Genomic DNA, 15,508 nt, shown 5'->3' on the forward strand with positions numbered 1-15,508 from the left:
ACCGATCACGAACCCACACTGGCCCCGGACTGGATTCAGAACGAATCGTGAACGTGTTCTAATCCTGGGACGAATACAATGCTTGTCTCGATTCAGTATCTAATTCCGCAGCTCGTCGAACCATTCTCAACAGTATATGTGGAGCATTGGAATAAGCGAAGATATTCGGCATAGGAATTAACGTAGGATGGTTCTCACTCTGTACAGTGATTCTGGCAAAAGCAAAATCTGCCAGGAAACGTTACCTGAAAGAGAGGACGTTAGGACATTAGGAAAAGAGACGAAAAGCCAGCTTTATGGTTGGATCCTTTCGGATATCGCATGCAGATAAGGGTGAAAGGAGGCAGCCATGGACAGAACAACCTGGCCATATCAGCATGACGTATAAGCAGCAGATCACTACAGAAGAAGAAGAAGAGCATCAATCACCATTCTTCATTTTGTGATTAAGTGTGTATTTGGGATTAGGTTACACCATCTCTTAGAAAATAGCTTTACAAATTAAAAACTGACCTTTTTATACTGTGTCGCTTGAATTAGGGATGTTTTCTTCTTCTTTTTTCAATTATTAGAAGAGATGCTTACTTGAAGGAACCGGCCTGTTCCGGTTTATCGAAGTGTACTCTGTAAACTGGCTAAAAAATATATCTATCGAGAGACGTACGAATACTAGTAGCTAAGTGTGTCTGTGTATGTACTTTTGTATGCCATGCGTTCGTATAACTTCCGCCGCAAACGTCATGGGATTGGAAAACCTGTGTGATTCTGCAGTCTTATCGGTATAGAGTTCCGTTTTAAGCTAGAGCACTTTCTCGATGGGACGTGTTTCTGTGATGCGCGGTATGATCGGCTGATGATTATCACTGATCGGCCCTACTGATGGGTTGTCGCTGGTTCAAGCATACTTCTCGTAAGGATGCCTCCTAAAAGGTGAACATTTTCGTTAAAAATCAAATCCGTTCATCGCTTCAAAACCGAACTCCCTCCTGAAGTCACACCAGTCACACTCACCAGTAATCCCGTCATCACTATCCACCACAATGCCCAGGTACGTTGCAAGCCCTCCAATGACCAGCACCAGAATAAAGATCACAATGAGCAGAGCTTTCTCGCGTGGGGTGAGCTCCCGCCGGCATCGACACGACCACGTCCAGTACTGTTCGCGTATAACGCTGCAAAGAGCAAGAAGAAGAAAGATGCATCAATTTATCAGACGTGAAGGTGAATCATCTTCTGGGCGCTGTTTTGGGTCAAACCCAACGTGAATGTCCACAGAGACGCACAAATAGAAGTTTATTAGTCGGACACGTATTGTAACAGGGAGACGTGATAAGAGCACACGATAGCGGACACTGGAGGGTGAAAAATTGAATTGATAGCTTCAGATTCGTGCCAATGATTGATTGCCTGGGGCGTATGATTCATGAGATGCCCAAAACCAGACGCCCCCGGTAATCCGGCTGCCGGTTGCTAATCGGAATCCGATTGCCGCTTGATTAGTGCACCAACAATGATCATCCGTTTCCATGTCCGGCAGTTGAGAACCGCATTGGACATGGTTGGATTACATTATTATCACCTCGATAGTTGAAGTATTATTATTCGTCAATCACCAGTGATAATGATTTATGGGCTCTTGAGGTAAAAGCACAGGTGCATCATTGAACACACCTGTTTGCAGGTCTTTTGTCATGCTTTACAGTATTCGCTTTGCAGGGAGTTTTGTAGATTCCAAAGAATGTGTTGAATAAAAGCGTTCACTTATCATTTTGGAGGGTAAAGGATGCTTTTGCAACATATTCACTAACATTCTCAACACCAGCTGCTGCTGCTGCACCCTCAATATCCACTGTTCCGCATGTTTCCGCGCCAATGACATTCACTTTGCGGTTGCTCTTATCGCAACCATGTTATCGCAGGGCTGTACCGCAATTTTACACATGTTTCGATTACCCTCCCTCATCCAGATACGGATGAGGAAGAGGAATAGTTGTAACCCGATACGGTACCAAAAGTTTTGATTGAAAATTAACGGTTCGAACTTTTTAAAACGTTCCCTCTATTTCCCTTCCCTGAACACCAGATTGTGGAGTTTTTTTGTCGGGGCCTGCACCCTGCACTGCTCAGCTCTATATCTTACCCACCTGGGTTGTGTGCTGGACATGTTTATCACGGTGGCGCCGGCGTCGTTGGTGAAGGCAGGATTCACAATGCCACTGTCCAGGCTGGCACCACGCGTCGGCTGCCCTGGCCGTTCCGGCAGCTCGTAGTCCGTCTGCAGCTGGCCCTGCTCGATGAAGTACACCTTGCTGCTACGCTCCGGTTTCATCGTGCCGTTGCCTGAGTCATCCCGCCCGTCGGTGGCCGCTCCGTTCAGTGTTGCCGCGGCACCGGCCAGCGTCGGAAAGGTGCGGTTAGGGATGACCGGGCTCTGGAACGGTGTGCTGTACGCGGACGGTGGGCTGCCCAGGTTCAGCGGTAGCTTCGACCGCACCGTCGCATACTGTGTCTGTTCGCTCACGTTCGATGCCGACCGGGGCAGCTTGCCATCGTCCGGCGCCATCGCCTCCGACGGTCCATTTTCGGGCGATCGCTGCTGGGTGCTTCCCGGGTTGCTGATGAACGAAAACGAAAGGCTGTTGCGAATAAATTGCATCACCTCAAGCGGGGGGCCGGAGTGCCGGGGTGCGTTGCGCGATGACCCCCACGACTGGTTTCCTTCGGGATTAACACTGTTTTCAACTATCGGGGACCGCCTTCATAGACACACACTGGATGCGGTGGCTCGATCTGCTCCCGCGGTTACTGCAACCCGACCTGCAGAACGACAGAAACGTTACAACACTGGGCATGTGAATCGGAACGGTGCTTTGGTAAGGGTTTATCGTTTTTGCAACAACAACCACAACAACAACACAACATAGCTGCGGTGGCATCCCGATAGCGACGATTTCCTTATGCGGGGTTGACGGCATAGCGCTGCGCGTGATAAGATACTAGATAATCAACGCCAACCGATTGCCAACCGAACACCTTCTTCCACCCTCTGTCGTTCAACCCCCCTGAGTGATCGCAGAGGTGGTGGGATGGGGGAGGGGGTTTAACGCTTATTTATATTTTAACGCACCGTCAGGAATTGCACGAACCAACAGCAGCACGCCTCCGTTCGCAGTAAATTAAGCAAGACCGGTCCAGAGTATGTCAGCACGAGGAGCACCGAAAGCATCGCGATTAACGAAATGAAATGTGGAGCAACGTTGTGTTACAGATTGTTTGCCCTGCGCCTGCCGGGAACGGAGAGTACGGTCAACAGGCCGCCCAGACAACAATGATTACGCACACTGGAACTGGAAGCGAGTCTCGGGGCAAATCTTATCAGAAGGATTCACTTCTCCTTCCTTTCCCTTTGCGATCGCTCTATCTCGCTCTCGCTTTCCCTCTCTGCCAGCCTACTATGGATGAGTGTGTATACAAAACATTTGCCCCTGCTTGCTACCCGTGCAATGGTGTCTCGGGGGTAACTGCGCGTGTAATGAAATTCCTGCCCAATTGCTCACACACTAGGATAATCCGGTGATCACTTCCGCTGGGCGGATTATCGTCTATTAGATGGTACAGTCAGTGTGGTACGTGAATGATACATGCGCGATTTCCCAATACAATCATCCACACAACTTACACAAGCGATCCCGGGCGACAAGCAGTACAACGATCGGGTAGTTGACCATGGCGCGAAACAAAAACCCACCGAGCGTCGCAGCGAGATAATCGATCCGGGGAGCAGCTTCACTGTACAATCAGCCACTTCTCGACAAAGACACGCACACACACAAACACATGGTTTAAAAAAACAGTAATGTTGCCGTTATCGTGGGTCGCCGGACCAAAATGACACTGTGACGGCGTGATTACGACGACAATCCTCCAGGGGGGGCTGCGTTTGTTTGTGTGTTCTGGCTACTTGTGGCCGGCACACTGGATCGGCTGGTGGTATAAATCCATTATGCTGTTCCACGCAAATGTTTGCCCAAACCACACACGGTCACCGTATAATAACGCTTCTGCATCCAAGCAACCTGCCATGATGCTCAAGCAGTACCACCACCAACGTCTCCCATAAACCACGGGAACGCACTTACTAGCTTGTGTCTAGCTGCAGTCTGTTGAGTCTTCCAGGCAGATAAGTGTACACGCCATTCGGTTCCGTTGCATTTCGCGTGGTGTCATTTGCCGGTAAAGATGTGATCCGTGATGCTCTTTAGATAATTCCTTGTGAATCGTATTCAAGCTTCCGTCACTGATCCAGAAGGTGAGATGAGCTTGACCGTGTTTGACCGAGCCGGACACAGCGGTACTACTGTCACGTTACGATGCCGCCTGCACACTAGCCGAACGGGCGGGACATTCAAGCGCGCCTGTAGAAGGAATTGGGCACTGGCAGTATCTCGTTATCGCACAGGGCGGTTTCCTTTTTCTTTTTTCTTGCCCGTGTTGAATTTTCTTTTGGGGAGGGTTATCCACTGCTTTACTACGTATTAGCAGCTGGAGGACGGAGAAATGCATAAAATACTTCAACATCATGAATTGCTAAAAGTGTTTCGCTTTTTTGGGCATTTGATTGGATAATGTTATCGGTATTGCGATCCAATATTTGTATCAATTGGGCGTCTTATCAGATGCGGCCGTATTGGATTGGTGTGAGTTATTTTAAAACTCAAATCCGAAAACTGAACTAAATTGAACGAAATTATCGTGCATGAGTAGATATATTCCAGAGTTTTACACAAATTATTGTTTTTAAGAGCCAGATTTTAAGTTTATTCACCCTGCAACCAAAAATCCTCATTTCGTGTAATTATCTCACATAACAATAGTAAATCCTGTCTAATTTCTGACTTATTCTGATCTATTCTCCTTATTCACATAATCAATATTTGTACAAAATTTGCCTTCCAGAGCTCTTATCATTACCGTATTCTTGGAGGGATTAATTACGAGATGTCGCACAAACTTCCGGCGTTGGACCGATGCAAACTTGACTTTTTGTATAGCATCTCGTAGATAATAGTAATGTTCGCTTGTTTGAACGGTTTGATAAATGCATTTACGCACTCTGAACATTGGCTGCACTTGAAGAAATTGACTCAACAAATACGATGCAACCATTGGAAACATGTGACGGAGGAGAAATTCTCATTGCAATCATCTCACGTAGTGTTTTGTAGTAGTTGTTTGCGTACACAGGTTATTGTATTTTAGTAAAGTGCTTTATATTTCTATTCCTTTACAGCTGCGCTGGCCAAGCCACGAGCATGTATCCAATTGCCGTCAAAAGTCGTTAATAGCTCAGAAAGAACCATTCAACTCATCAAACAAACAATCCGGATCTATGTAATCTCCATCCGAGCTTTCCACTGCCATTTTGTTTTGTGTCGGGGTTTTGTAAAAGTTTGCCGCCTGATCCACACTTACCGTGCTCATCTCACTTTCCTGGGAATCAATTAAACCGAGCTTCTCGCCAACGATCACCGTCTCCCAGAAGTCTGCCTTTTGGCGTGTTAGGAGCATTTCCTTAAACTCGGTCATCCACTCGTTGTACCGGTACGGACCAAGCTTTTGTGCCTCGCTGCGGTAAGCCAGCAATGCAGCAATCACCTTACTACCGGGCGGTCGCATTGACGTGAACAGCAGCTCGAACACTGCGTTCTGCAGCTGCGTGGCAACGGTGGCAAACTTTTCACCCCGCCGCAGAAGAAGCGCAAAGTCTTCGGCGGGTGTTACTGTACCCACGGACACGACCATTCTACGGTTAGCATCATCGCTGCCGTCGTCGGCCTCCTCGTCCATGAGAACACCACTGTCTATGGTTGTGCTGCTGCTGCTGCCGCTAGCATCGGTCCCTACCTTGATCTTTGCCATCCGTTGCAGCCACTCGGCACGCGTGTTTTGTTTGATTTCTTTCAATTCAAACGCCTTCCTTACCTCTTCCAGCGCTGCCTTTGATCGATCTACCACTTTCTTCGGAACGTCGATCAATTCTTGCAATGTACTGTTCACGTCAGGCAACGGTTGCTTTGGGTTGAGTGCCCGGTGAGCAACGGTTCGGTACACGTGCTGGAGCGTCGGATTAAATGTGCTGTTGAGGGCAAACGCTTCACGACATTCCCCGTTGGAATCGTCGACCGCATCCATCAGATTCATGCTGTCAATTAGCTTGTCGATCGCGTCGTACTGTTCATTCGTAGGCTTGTTTTTAGAAGATTTCAGTAACGAGGGAAACTTCAAGCTGCAGAGCTCATCTAAAAAAGCCAAATATTTAGCATATGTTTAAGAAACAAACAAAAATAGACATTATGCCAGCTCACCTTTGAATATAAGTTCCAGCATCACGAGGCACGGATTCCCATGTTTGTACGTAGGAATTAGTGCGTTCAGCCTTGGCTTGGTATCTTTACGGTACACCTTGGTGGCGATCATGACCACGTTCAGCTCGTGCATTGCCTTGACCAAGGCGCAAAGCTTTTGATTCGAAGCGCCGCATCCCTTCTTTGCGACGACCACGTGCGATCCCTTGCCGGACAGATGCTCCTCGAGAATGTTGCTGGATGCGGTAAATCCCAGACAAGCTAAACGGCAATCGCCCGACTTGTACTCGATATCGATCGTATTATCGTACGGCACGACCGTAGACCCATACATGTAGCCCATAATGATGTCCTGCATGGAAATTTCGGCCGGTTTGTCGTTTAAAAAGTATTGCGTTCTCATTTCCACCCGCGAGGCAGCATCGTCGACGCTATCCACCTTGAAGGAGCCCAGCCCCTTCTGTTCACAGACAATGTAATAGGCCGAAATGGACAGCTTTACCTTTGTGCCAATGGTCAGTGTGGAGTTCCAGGGCGTCGGTCGGACTGCTTTTGCATCGAAGAAGGTCAACATCCGCTCGGCCCAGTTTATGTTGGCCAGGGTGCCATCCGTAGTATGCAATATTTGTCTTACGTAGCGCTCGTTTTCGATCCGTGCTTCGGTTTTGCTTGCCTGCTCATCGAAGGTACCCGTTGTGGTGAAGATCGAGGCGACAGATGCCGCTGGATGGAGTACGTAATTTGTGATGACGTGCACAACACCCAACATATTGCTTATTCCATCCGCCACAGACTCTAGCTGACCCTGATCGATATCGCCAGCCACGAACAGTGGGGAAAGGAGGATGATACTGTATCCGGTAAACTTTTTGCCCAATGCACCGTTACGCAGAAAATTGGTGGCAACGATCAGTGCATCGAACCAGCCTGCTTCCGATTCCGTTTGAACCACCTGGTTTTGCAAAATTCTTAGCGTTTGCCAGTTGGGTGGTTTCAGCTCAAAAGCTTCGGTGATATTTTCGTACCCTCCAGAATCCACGTTCAGTTGATTGTTTGTCTCGTCTGTTCCAAACAGAACTATGCCGACATGATCGTTTGGTGCGCTAAAAATCTAGTTTTATTATGTTTTATTAGAAATCGCGCTTCTTTAAACAATTACTGCTTCATACATACCAAGCGCTGCACGATGAGGGAAGCACAGGTTTTTGCTTTGTCGAAGAACGATTGCTTATCCCTTCCGGTAGCAATCGCACAGCTGCGACCTACGTCCAGTACAATCATATGGGCTTTCTGAAAGCAATTGATAGAATGAGCATGTTAGCCGGTTAAATAACTTTAAACTTCAATCTCTTGAACACTGCACAACACTTACCCCTATTGCGCGAGACATTTTTTGTTATACGTAACGTTTCTTAACTTCACAGCTTTTGATCCTGCCCCCGAAGGCAAATTTGTAAAAGGAACCGTTCAGAACCGCTTTTCAAACGACCTCTGCTATGTGCTAAAATTCTACTTAAAGTAACTTGAAATGCCGTTTGAAGAAGAGCCGGCTTGGTAAATGTGTAAACTGCACTGCACGATAAATGTTTGATCAGCGCAATTTATTCTGAACTGGTGAATTTATAGGAAACTGTACACATGTTTTCATTTCTATACAAGAATCTTCAAGATCTGGCGGCGTCCTAGGAACAGCTGTTTTTGTTGTTTGACAGCAACAAACCCGCAGAGCAAGGCGAGCAGAGTGACCAGAAATACCGATGTTACACACGCGATTCTAAATTTCTTTTTTCACCAATCTGATCCTAGTAACCATTGTTTATCCTTCCACATCAAAAAAAGATGTTTCTGGAAACACGAATTATCCAGTCCAAACGGATATTCGGGTAAACGTGTAAGGACAAATTTAGTATAAAAGTAGGCCATATCCCAAGCGCCACAGATTAAGCTTAAACGACTGGAAAATTGAATATCCATAGAAAAAAAATGAAAGCTCCACAGCTTCATTGGTCTGATCAATAGATGGCGTATTACAACTCATCATTATATTGCTATCCTTTTCTTGAAATGTGTTTCGACAAGTTTCATCTTATCATGACCTATATAGCCTTATAACTTTCTGAGCAAAAATCTATATGAATGGTCGTGTGGTCAGATACGTGGGTATCAACACCAACGACCATTACTCAAATCTCACTTGCTTCAGTACTGGTGGTATCCGTTGGAGTTTAGTATTTAAACAATCGTATCGCCGTTCTAGTTCTAGCGATGCATAACTTCAATGCGAAACCATACAACAGTACAGAGAAAATGAGAAAGCTCTCCTCCACGCGATGAAGCTCAACTGGTTGGGGTATCCCACCAACAGAGAGCGCCACCAGCTTTTTTGCTATTTTTAGAATGCATGAGTCGTTTGCCGTCTGCTAAACGAAGTCTTTCTATATTCCGTTTAGGTAGAGAACTTAAGTCGTTTAGAAGCCGTTTAGTGGTCGTTTAGTGGATTTGTGGCACTTGGGATTTTCAATAAAGACAGATTCAAACGCAGAACCTCTTGGAGTTAAGAGGTTTAATTCCAATATCCGAAATAGGACAGAGCCCCTAGATTTCCGAGCCAAACACCCCCTTCCGTCTGCATAGGCTTTCCAACATTTGGATTAGAAGCAACTAGCGGGAAGGACTGGCTAGTAGGCGAAGTATCAAATACTCTGTCCACAATTGCTGTTTGTTTCTCCTCCGTTACAACCCTGCAACTCTTGCTAAGGGCCAAACCTTCGCGTGGCCTGCCGGAGAAGCCCGGTTCGTAACAACCGATTTATCTGTATTCCTACCGATTGTTCTTTTTTACCGAAAAACGCCAAAAAATCTGGCCACACTGGTGTGGATTGAAACGTGCATTGTTTTGTTGTTGCTGCTTGTGATGTCAAACGATTTGGCGCCAAGCCGACGGCAGTTGCCAATGTAAACACAGGAACGAACGGAAACATAGCAGCGTACAAATATTCTCCACATTCTCTTGGAAATGTCCTATAAATATTTAGCGCGTTGGAAAATACCAGACAACAATTTCTATCCCATTTCAATCATCTGTGCTGCGAACAACGATCAACAAAGCACGACCGTAATGGTTGCAAGTGTTGAGCAGGTGGTTTCTGTCTCCATGACGACCCTTACTCGGGAACAGAACGAAGCAAAAGTATTCGCAAGATGTGAACAAGAATTTGATGAACCTGTACGTGAACTGAAAAGGACTGAATCGAACGTATTACTAATCTCATCTGATGGTAATTTGCTGGTGTATGAAGCGTTGGATGAAAAGTTCGTGCAGATCGATGCCTGCAATCATGTCCTGCACGCTGAGCAAGGTCCTGACAAGAGACAGCTTTTTATAGTGAGGCAAACCAGTGCCGGAAAAATAGTACTGGAGTTGATAGAACTATCCGACGGATTTTCGTCCCACCTTACGCTCAAGAGCTGCGATCTGGTCATTGAAAGTATCGATTCCACAGCCCGGCTTAGCATCAAATGTTTGATAGTGAATGAAGTGAATGAACGGTTTTTGGGCAACTTTCTCGGCTTCACAAAGCTTTCCGTGGGAGACCAGGTGCTGTTGATTGCCATTAATAACACGCTGTATTGGGTGCAGGAGCAAGCCAATGGCGAAAGTGATCTGATCGCGCTGCGGTGCTTTGCCTCTTGTGTACTGGATTTTGATTTCTTCGAGAGCAGCCTATGCCTAACTGTTCTGCTGCAGGCAGGTGTGTTGGTCATCTTTGCCCAATCGCTTGACCCGGAAGCGCTCCTGGTGGCAACCTCATCGGTGTTCCTTCACGCCCCAGTCGAAGCATATGCATTCGAGAAAGCAAATAACGGGTTCCTGTACTCGAACGGGCTTAGCACACATCGTGTGCAATTTTACTACTCGGAAGAAACAAAACAAATCATCACGGAAAGTAGCGAAGTACCTGTTCGAGGCGTGATAGGCATTACGGTGCTTGCAAGCGAATCGGTCGCATTGCTGTTGACAGAAAATAATCAATTCTACACCATCGATTGCAGGGAGAGCGAGAAGCAGACAAGTGTAGCTGATGTTCCAAAAATGTTTTTACTTCGCAAGGATAATCGTGCGGGTTCGAAACGTATCACAAAGATACTCACGGAAGAAGTGCAATTTGACCAACGTATAGATAGGGCCCTGCAAGTTGTGCAGGCTAAATTCGACGTGCTAGCACTGTATCAAAACAGAACAGCTTTCGAAGCGCTTGCCCATATGGATGTTACATTTCATCGTGAAATGCCACCCAGAAAAGGGAAAGCTCTTCTGTTTGGACATCGCAAGGAGTGTGTGTGTTTGTTTGCCAGTGTGAAAATAGCCATTAACCAAGGGTTTTTTGCTTTACTTTCCAAGCAAAAACAGTGGAGCATTTGCATTGCCCAAAGCGACAGCGATTTGCACTCCTATCCCGTGCTTGGCACGTTCAGTCCAGCAGGGGAACTCTCGGCAATTGTGTGCTTAACTGCACAAGATTTGGCATGCGGATTACCGACATTTCGCTGCATGCTGGTTACAACGGTTCAAAATGGAAATGAAAGCCTACTACTGTCGATTCCCATGCCTGCACATATAGAATCAACGAACTCGTGTGCTGCTCGGTTGATACACCGAACGCCATCGTCTTTAATCGTGTCCGGGTGTTGTGTGAAAAACGCTGCTAAGGACATTATCGCACAAAACAATCCTCACCCGGTTCGGCAGCAGGACGAGAAGCGTACCATCACGTACTGCATTCGAAATGAGCAATCTAAAACGAAAGCAGCCAGCTTTTCTAGTGTCCTGGAAGTTAAACCCGATGACACCTGGTTCGCATTGGATGCACCGGTCCGTATGCGTTGGCACGGAGAAAAAGCCACACTGTGCGCGAAAACAGATTGTCCAGTAGCGATGGATTTGGTCAAGCGCTTGCTGCTGGATACGGAAGAGTATTTGGCTGAAATGGAAGAGAGAAGAGATAAGCTAAAAGTAAGTACAATTCTTAACAGCCCACTTGCAGCACTTGTACGGCAAAATGATATTGTTATTCGTATCACTTTCATTCCAGGGTCTATCGCTCGAACTACAGGCAGTCAGCGATGGTAGTTTAATAATCCAGCTGTACCGGAAATTAAGAAACAACGATATCGTGGAGGATGATGTTCCAGCCAGCTTCTAGGCAGTGCAGAGCTTACTTTGTATCATCGAGCGTGCGCCACCAGCAGTTTCAGTTTAATCATTTTTTTTAAAGCAATCCCAACCCAAAGAGCGCCGTTCATTCATCGTCCAACAACTGACAGCTGTAACAGGTGCGCGTGTGTATTGGTGTTGCAGCCCACGCGACGAAGCAACCGATGGTTTTGCAAAACAAAAACAAATCACTCACACCAACAAAGAGCTGTGTCGACGTGCGAGCGGACATCAATTGCGTACTGCTGCTGCTGCTGCTGCTGCGTATTGTGCGAGAAGTTGCTGTTGGAGAAAATTTACGCCTTGCCAACGCGAAGAGAGTCCCCGTCCGTCCGCAACGATATTGCCGCAGCGGAGAGGTTTGATACGAAAGTTGCACTCTTTGGCTCAATACTTTGCCAAGTGAAATGACATCTTGTGGGCGAATGACGCGTTCGCAAGGGACTCCCGCACAGTGCGTTTCGTGAATTGCAGCAATTGTTACACACCCGTCTGCGTTTCTCGCGCTCTCTCTCTATCTCGCTGTTTCTCTCACCCTTTTTCTGGCGATTTCAGCAACGGAGCAGCCAAAACTGCGGAACACAGTGCTGCGGTTTGTGAACGGGTGCATAAAATAGTGTCGAAGTAAAGTGAAGGGTCGCGGCCATCGCAGACCTTTGCGAGTGCGACGGAAGATGGTTTATTAAATTGATAGATTCTTTGATTAGTCTCGCGGGCAGACAATGAACGAACGTATCTCGAAAGTCGCGTGTGGAGAAGGGGTACTCTAGGGCGTAGGAAGCAGTCGAATAACCAACATACACACCACACTACGGCTACCCTGCAGTGTCATGTACGTGTTAATTAAGGCCCGTATCGCAAAGATAATCGAATAACGAAATTGTGCTGCCGCTGTGGCACTGTGTCCGGGGCTGCTCTGGACATTGCTCACAGAACGGGAAAAAGAAGCTCTTTTGCTCAGTACAAACAGTGAACAGTGATTGGTTTGCATGCTGTGCTGCAAGCAAAGAGAAATGGAGTAAAAACGCCAAGGAATCGCCTGTCAGACGGAAGTAAAGATGGTGTAACACTGAAACTACTTCGTCTCATTGCATTCAACGGGTGAAAAGCGAGATTGTTGCAACCAAAACAAGGTGGGAATTGATAAGCCTGCAATTTTCTAAAAAAGCGCATACACACACACGGCAGAGCTGGTGAAACGGGCAGGCAAAAAAAAAGAAGAAGGCCCAACCATGCCCCCACTAAACAACTACAATGGCAACAACTGTGGAGACATCATATGCTCACTCTCGACGCAGTCACCACTTTCCCCGACGGATGTGTCGCAGGCAGTCGGTGGAGCGGCAGGTGGTACTGCTGGCAGCAGCGGGGGCAAGCCGCGATTCAGCTGCCCGCATTACGCACAAAAGATGCTGCTTAATTTGAACGCGCTGCGGCTAGATTCACGCTTCTGTGACGTTGAGATCAAGGTTGGCGATGCTACGTCCGTCCACGCCCATCGGGCCGTGCTGAGTGCCAGTTCCGCCTACTTCGAGGCCATGTTCCGGCCCGAGCTGGGGCTGAGCGAGGGCAAACAGAAGACCGTTACGCTCCACTCGATTCGGGCCGACATTTTGGAGCTGCTGGTCGAGTTCATCTACACCGGCCAAATCGAAATCGAACAGGTAAGTCGGTAACCATTTCCTTCCCCAACTGTAATCGCCTGCTATGATTAATCGCTTGACCCTTCTGCTTGTTTTCTTCTCCAGAGCAATGTGCAGGAGCTGCTGGCTGCTGCCGACATGCTGCAGGTGCCCGAGGTAGTGGACGGCTGCTGCGAGTATCTGTGCCGGGAGCTACACTCATCGAACGCGCTTGGCATACTGCGATTCGCCGAAGCGCACAACTGTCGCCAGCTGGCCGAGGTGGCGGCCAACTTTGTCCACAGCAACTTTCCGAAGGTCGCCCTCGAGGACGAACTGCTCGACATTCCGCACACGCTGCTGGTGAAGGTGATCGCCTCCGAGGCGCTGCGGGTCGACAGCGAGTATCAGGTGTTTAATGCCGCGCTGCGCTGGATCCGACACGATGTGGTGCCGCGCCGCCAGTACGTGTTTGAAATTTTGTCCCACGTGCGCATCGCTCTAGTGCCGGTAGGGCTGATCGATCAGGCCATCGCCGAGTGCCGGGATGTGTCGCTCAAGATAGCGCTCCGCTCGGTGCGCAAGGATCTGACATCGCGCCGCGGTCAGCTCGTGCCGTTGCGCGTGTGCCCGCGAGTTTGTGCGAAGAAAAGCATCTACGTGATTGGCGGATCGCGGCGGGAACGGTCGACCGGATGGACGCCAACGGATTGGATCTTTGAGTCCGTCATCAAGTATGACATCTTTCGGCACGAGTGGATCGAATCGGCCCCGATGGAGATCGGCCGCATCCTGCCAGGGGTGGCCGCACTCGGTGGCAAGATTTACGTGATCGGTGGCGAGCGCGGCAGCCAGATCCTGGCGAACGGGGAGGTGTACGACACACAGAACAACAACTGGGAACCGATGGCACCGATGAATGTGCCCCGGTGCGAGTTTGGGCTCTGTACGCTCGGCGGCACGCTGTACGCGATGGGCGGCTGGATCGGGGAGGACATTGGCGGCTCGATTGAGTGTTACGATCCGATGAAAAATGCGTGGCGAATGGTAGGCGATCTGCCGGAACCCAAGTTCAGTATGGGTGTCGTAAGTTTCGAAGGTAAGTGACATTGTCCGGCAGGGTGGTGGGGTGTTTCTACATTAACCGAATTGTTTCTTCCCATTTCCAGGCTTGATATACATTGTCGGTGGCTGCAATACTCACTCGAGATATCTAACCGATCTGATCAGGTGAGTTTAGCAAGGAGTGTGAAATGGAAAATAGCAAGACCATACCTTTTAATATGCTTATCCACTTTCCAATAAACAGCTACAATCCCGTTACGCATGAATGGACGAAGCTCGCCCGAATGCAAACCGCTCGCTGCCAGATGGGGGTAGCCATTCTCGACCGCCATCTGTACGTGGTCGGTGGCAACAGCAGCCAGCAGGAAGTGCTACGCACAGTCGAACGCTACAGCTTCGACGAGGACAAGTGGTCAATGGTTTCGCCGATGACGGTACGCCGGTCCAGCCCAGCCGTAGCAGCGGCCGACGGCCTACTGTACGTGGCTGGTGGTGATCAGCCCTGCGAGATCAACTTTTACCGGGCGCAAATTACAATCGCTTCGTTCGAGTGCTACAATCCCATCACGGACCAGTGGAAGGTGTGCCCGGATCTACCGACCAGTCGTTCTGAGGCGGGTGCGGTAGTCGTCTAAACAAAAAAGGCACAAAAACAACCTCCTTTGGGGATTTATCTCTATCCCTCGGTCCAATCGGCGCGCCTAACATTCGCCATCGCAAAACCAAAGATGCGCTTATAAAGCGCTGCGATTGAATAGCAAACCATTCGCGTGTGTGCTACCCGCGCAAAGCCGCGAAACCGAACCGACCTTTTGCGTTGAAAGTGCCGAAATACGTATTTCTTCTTCTCGTTTGTTTGATCGTTGTTTCTTTCCAAGTTACTTTTGATCAACACTTTTTCGATCACTTACCAACAAACAAACGATGAGATGATGGTGAAATGTTTTAAACATATAGATGTGCAACTAGATATATTATAGTGTGTAGTACCACCACCACCATATTAATCTGCGTACACGATCCCCAGCCCGATCCTTTTTTGCACAACTTGGTTGGGGCTGTTCTACTACATCTCATTTATATTTTCAATCATTCTCGTATCGTGATCTGATAAATTATCCATAAAGATAAAAAAATATATAATAAATCGATTAAATGTCCTGTTTAAAAATAGAAAACGTGGGAAAGAAAGGAAGCGCGGAAATTTATGAAATGGTTTGTGATAATCTATTGAAAAGGTG

General features: G+C 48.0%; 4 protein-coding genes across 6 annotated transcripts; 2 read left to right on the top strand and 2 right to left on the bottom strand.

Moving 5' to 3' along the window:
* Window positions 1-434: 434 nt before the first annotated feature.
* LOC1279323 (uncharacterized) lies at window positions 435-4,412 on the bottom strand. 3 transcript variants are annotated; one of them, XM_001238075.3, is made up of 4 exons: window positions 4,140-4,412; window positions 2,145-2,817; window positions 1,012-1,172; window positions 435-923 (listed from the first exon to the last, which is right to left on the bottom strand). In XM_001238075.3, exons 2-4 carry the CDS (start codon window positions 2,654-2,656, stop codon window positions 874-876), a joined length of 723 nt encoding a protein of 240 aa, XP_001238076.2. In that variant the 5' UTR covers window positions 2,657-2,817; window positions 4,140-4,412; the 3' UTR covers window positions 435-873. The 3 variants fall into 3 exon arrangements, with proteins under 3 accessions (XP_001238076.2, XP_319030.4, XP_061514532.1); XM_319030.4 differs by having other exon boundaries at window positions 3,680-4,401; XM_061658548.1 differs by lacking the exon at window positions 4,140-4,412 and adding an exon at window positions 3,128-4,098.
* Window positions 4,413-4,791: 379 nt separating this feature from the next.
* Window positions 4,792-8,269, bottom strand: LOC1279324 (X-ray repair cross-complementing protein 5). Its single transcript, XM_319031.5, has 4 exons — window positions 7,738-8,269; window positions 7,539-7,655; window positions 6,366-7,476; window positions 4,792-6,299 (listed from the first exon to the last, which is right to left on the bottom strand). The coding sequence occupies exons 1-4, from the start codon at window positions 7,753-7,755 to the stop codon at window positions 5,347-5,349; spliced, it is 2,199 nt and encodes a 732-aa protein (XP_319031.5). The 5' UTR covers window positions 7,756-8,269; the 3' UTR covers window positions 4,792-5,346.
* A 1,040-nt stretch (window positions 8,270-9,309) lies between these two features.
* LOC5668166 (uncharacterized) lies at window positions 9,310-11,838 on the top strand. Its single transcript, XM_061658550.1, has 2 exons — window positions 9,310-11,379; window positions 11,459-11,838. The coding sequence occupies exons 1-2, from the start codon at window positions 9,382-9,384 to the stop codon at window positions 11,567-11,569; spliced, it is 2,109 nt and encodes a 702-aa protein (XP_061514534.1). The 5' UTR covers window positions 9,310-9,381; the 3' UTR covers window positions 11,570-11,838.
* Window positions 11,776-15,423, top strand: LOC1279326 (actin-binding protein IPP). The gene is made up of 4 exons (XM_319033.4): window positions 11,776-13,244; window positions 13,329-14,301; window positions 14,372-14,432; window positions 14,512-15,423. Exons 1-4 carry the CDS (start codon window positions 12,813-12,815, stop codon window positions 14,900-14,902), a joined length of 1,857 nt encoding a protein of 618 aa, XP_319033.3. The 5' UTR covers window positions 11,776-12,812; the 3' UTR covers window positions 14,903-15,423.
* The last annotated feature ends 85 nt before the right edge of the window (window positions 15,424-15,508 follow it).

Source organism: Anopheles gambiae, chromosome 3 (genome assembly GCF_943734735.2).
Source record: "Anopheles gambiae chromosome 3, idAnoGambNW_F1_1, whole genome shotgun sequence".
Classification (NCBI taxonomy): domain Eukaryota; kingdom Metazoa; phylum Arthropoda; class Insecta; order Diptera; family Culicidae; genus Anopheles; species Anopheles gambiae.

Bases quoted from the DNA above. Each gene is read 5' to 3' on its own strand.
- LOC1279323 (XM_001238075.3), bottom strand. From the start codon at position 2,656: ATGCAATTTATTCGCAACAGCCTTTCGTTTTCGTTCATCAGCAACCCG. The intron at 1,173-2,144 runs GTGGGTAAGATA...TGCTCTTTGCAG, and splicing joins ATGTCCAGCACACAACCCAG to CGTTATACGCGAACAGTACT. The intron at 924-1,011 runs GTGAGTGTGACT...TTCACCTTTTAG, and splicing joins TAGTGATGACGGGATTACTG to GAGGCATCCTTACGAGAAGT.
- LOC1279324 (XM_319031.5), bottom strand. The intron at 7,477-7,538 runs GTATGTATGAAG...TAATAAAACTAG, and splicing joins CCCTCATCGTGCAGCGCTTG to ATTTTTAGCGCACCAAACGA. The intron at 6,300-6,365 runs GTGAGCTGGCAT...TGGCTTTTTTAG, and splicing joins GCTGGAACTTATATTCAAAG to ATGAGCTCTGCAGCTTGAAG.
- LOC5668166 (XM_061658550.1), top strand. From the start codon at position 9,382: ATGTCCTATAAATATTTAGCGCGTTGGAAAATACCAGACAACAATTTC. The intron at 11,380-11,458 runs GTAAGTACAATT...CTTTCATTCCAG, and splicing joins AGAGAAGAGATAAGCTAAAA to GGTCTATCGCTCGAACTACA.
- LOC1279326 (XM_319033.4), top strand. From the start codon at position 12,813: ATGCCCCCACTAAACAACTACAATGGCAACAACTGTGGAGACATCATA. The intron at 13,245-13,328 runs GTAAGTCGGTAA...TTTCTTCTCCAG, and splicing joins GCCAAATCGAAATCGAACAG to AGCAATGTGCAGGAGCTGCT. The intron at 14,302-14,371 runs GTAAGTGACATT...TCCCATTTCCAG, and splicing joins GGGTGTCGTAAGTTTCGAAG to GCTTGATATACATTGTCGGT.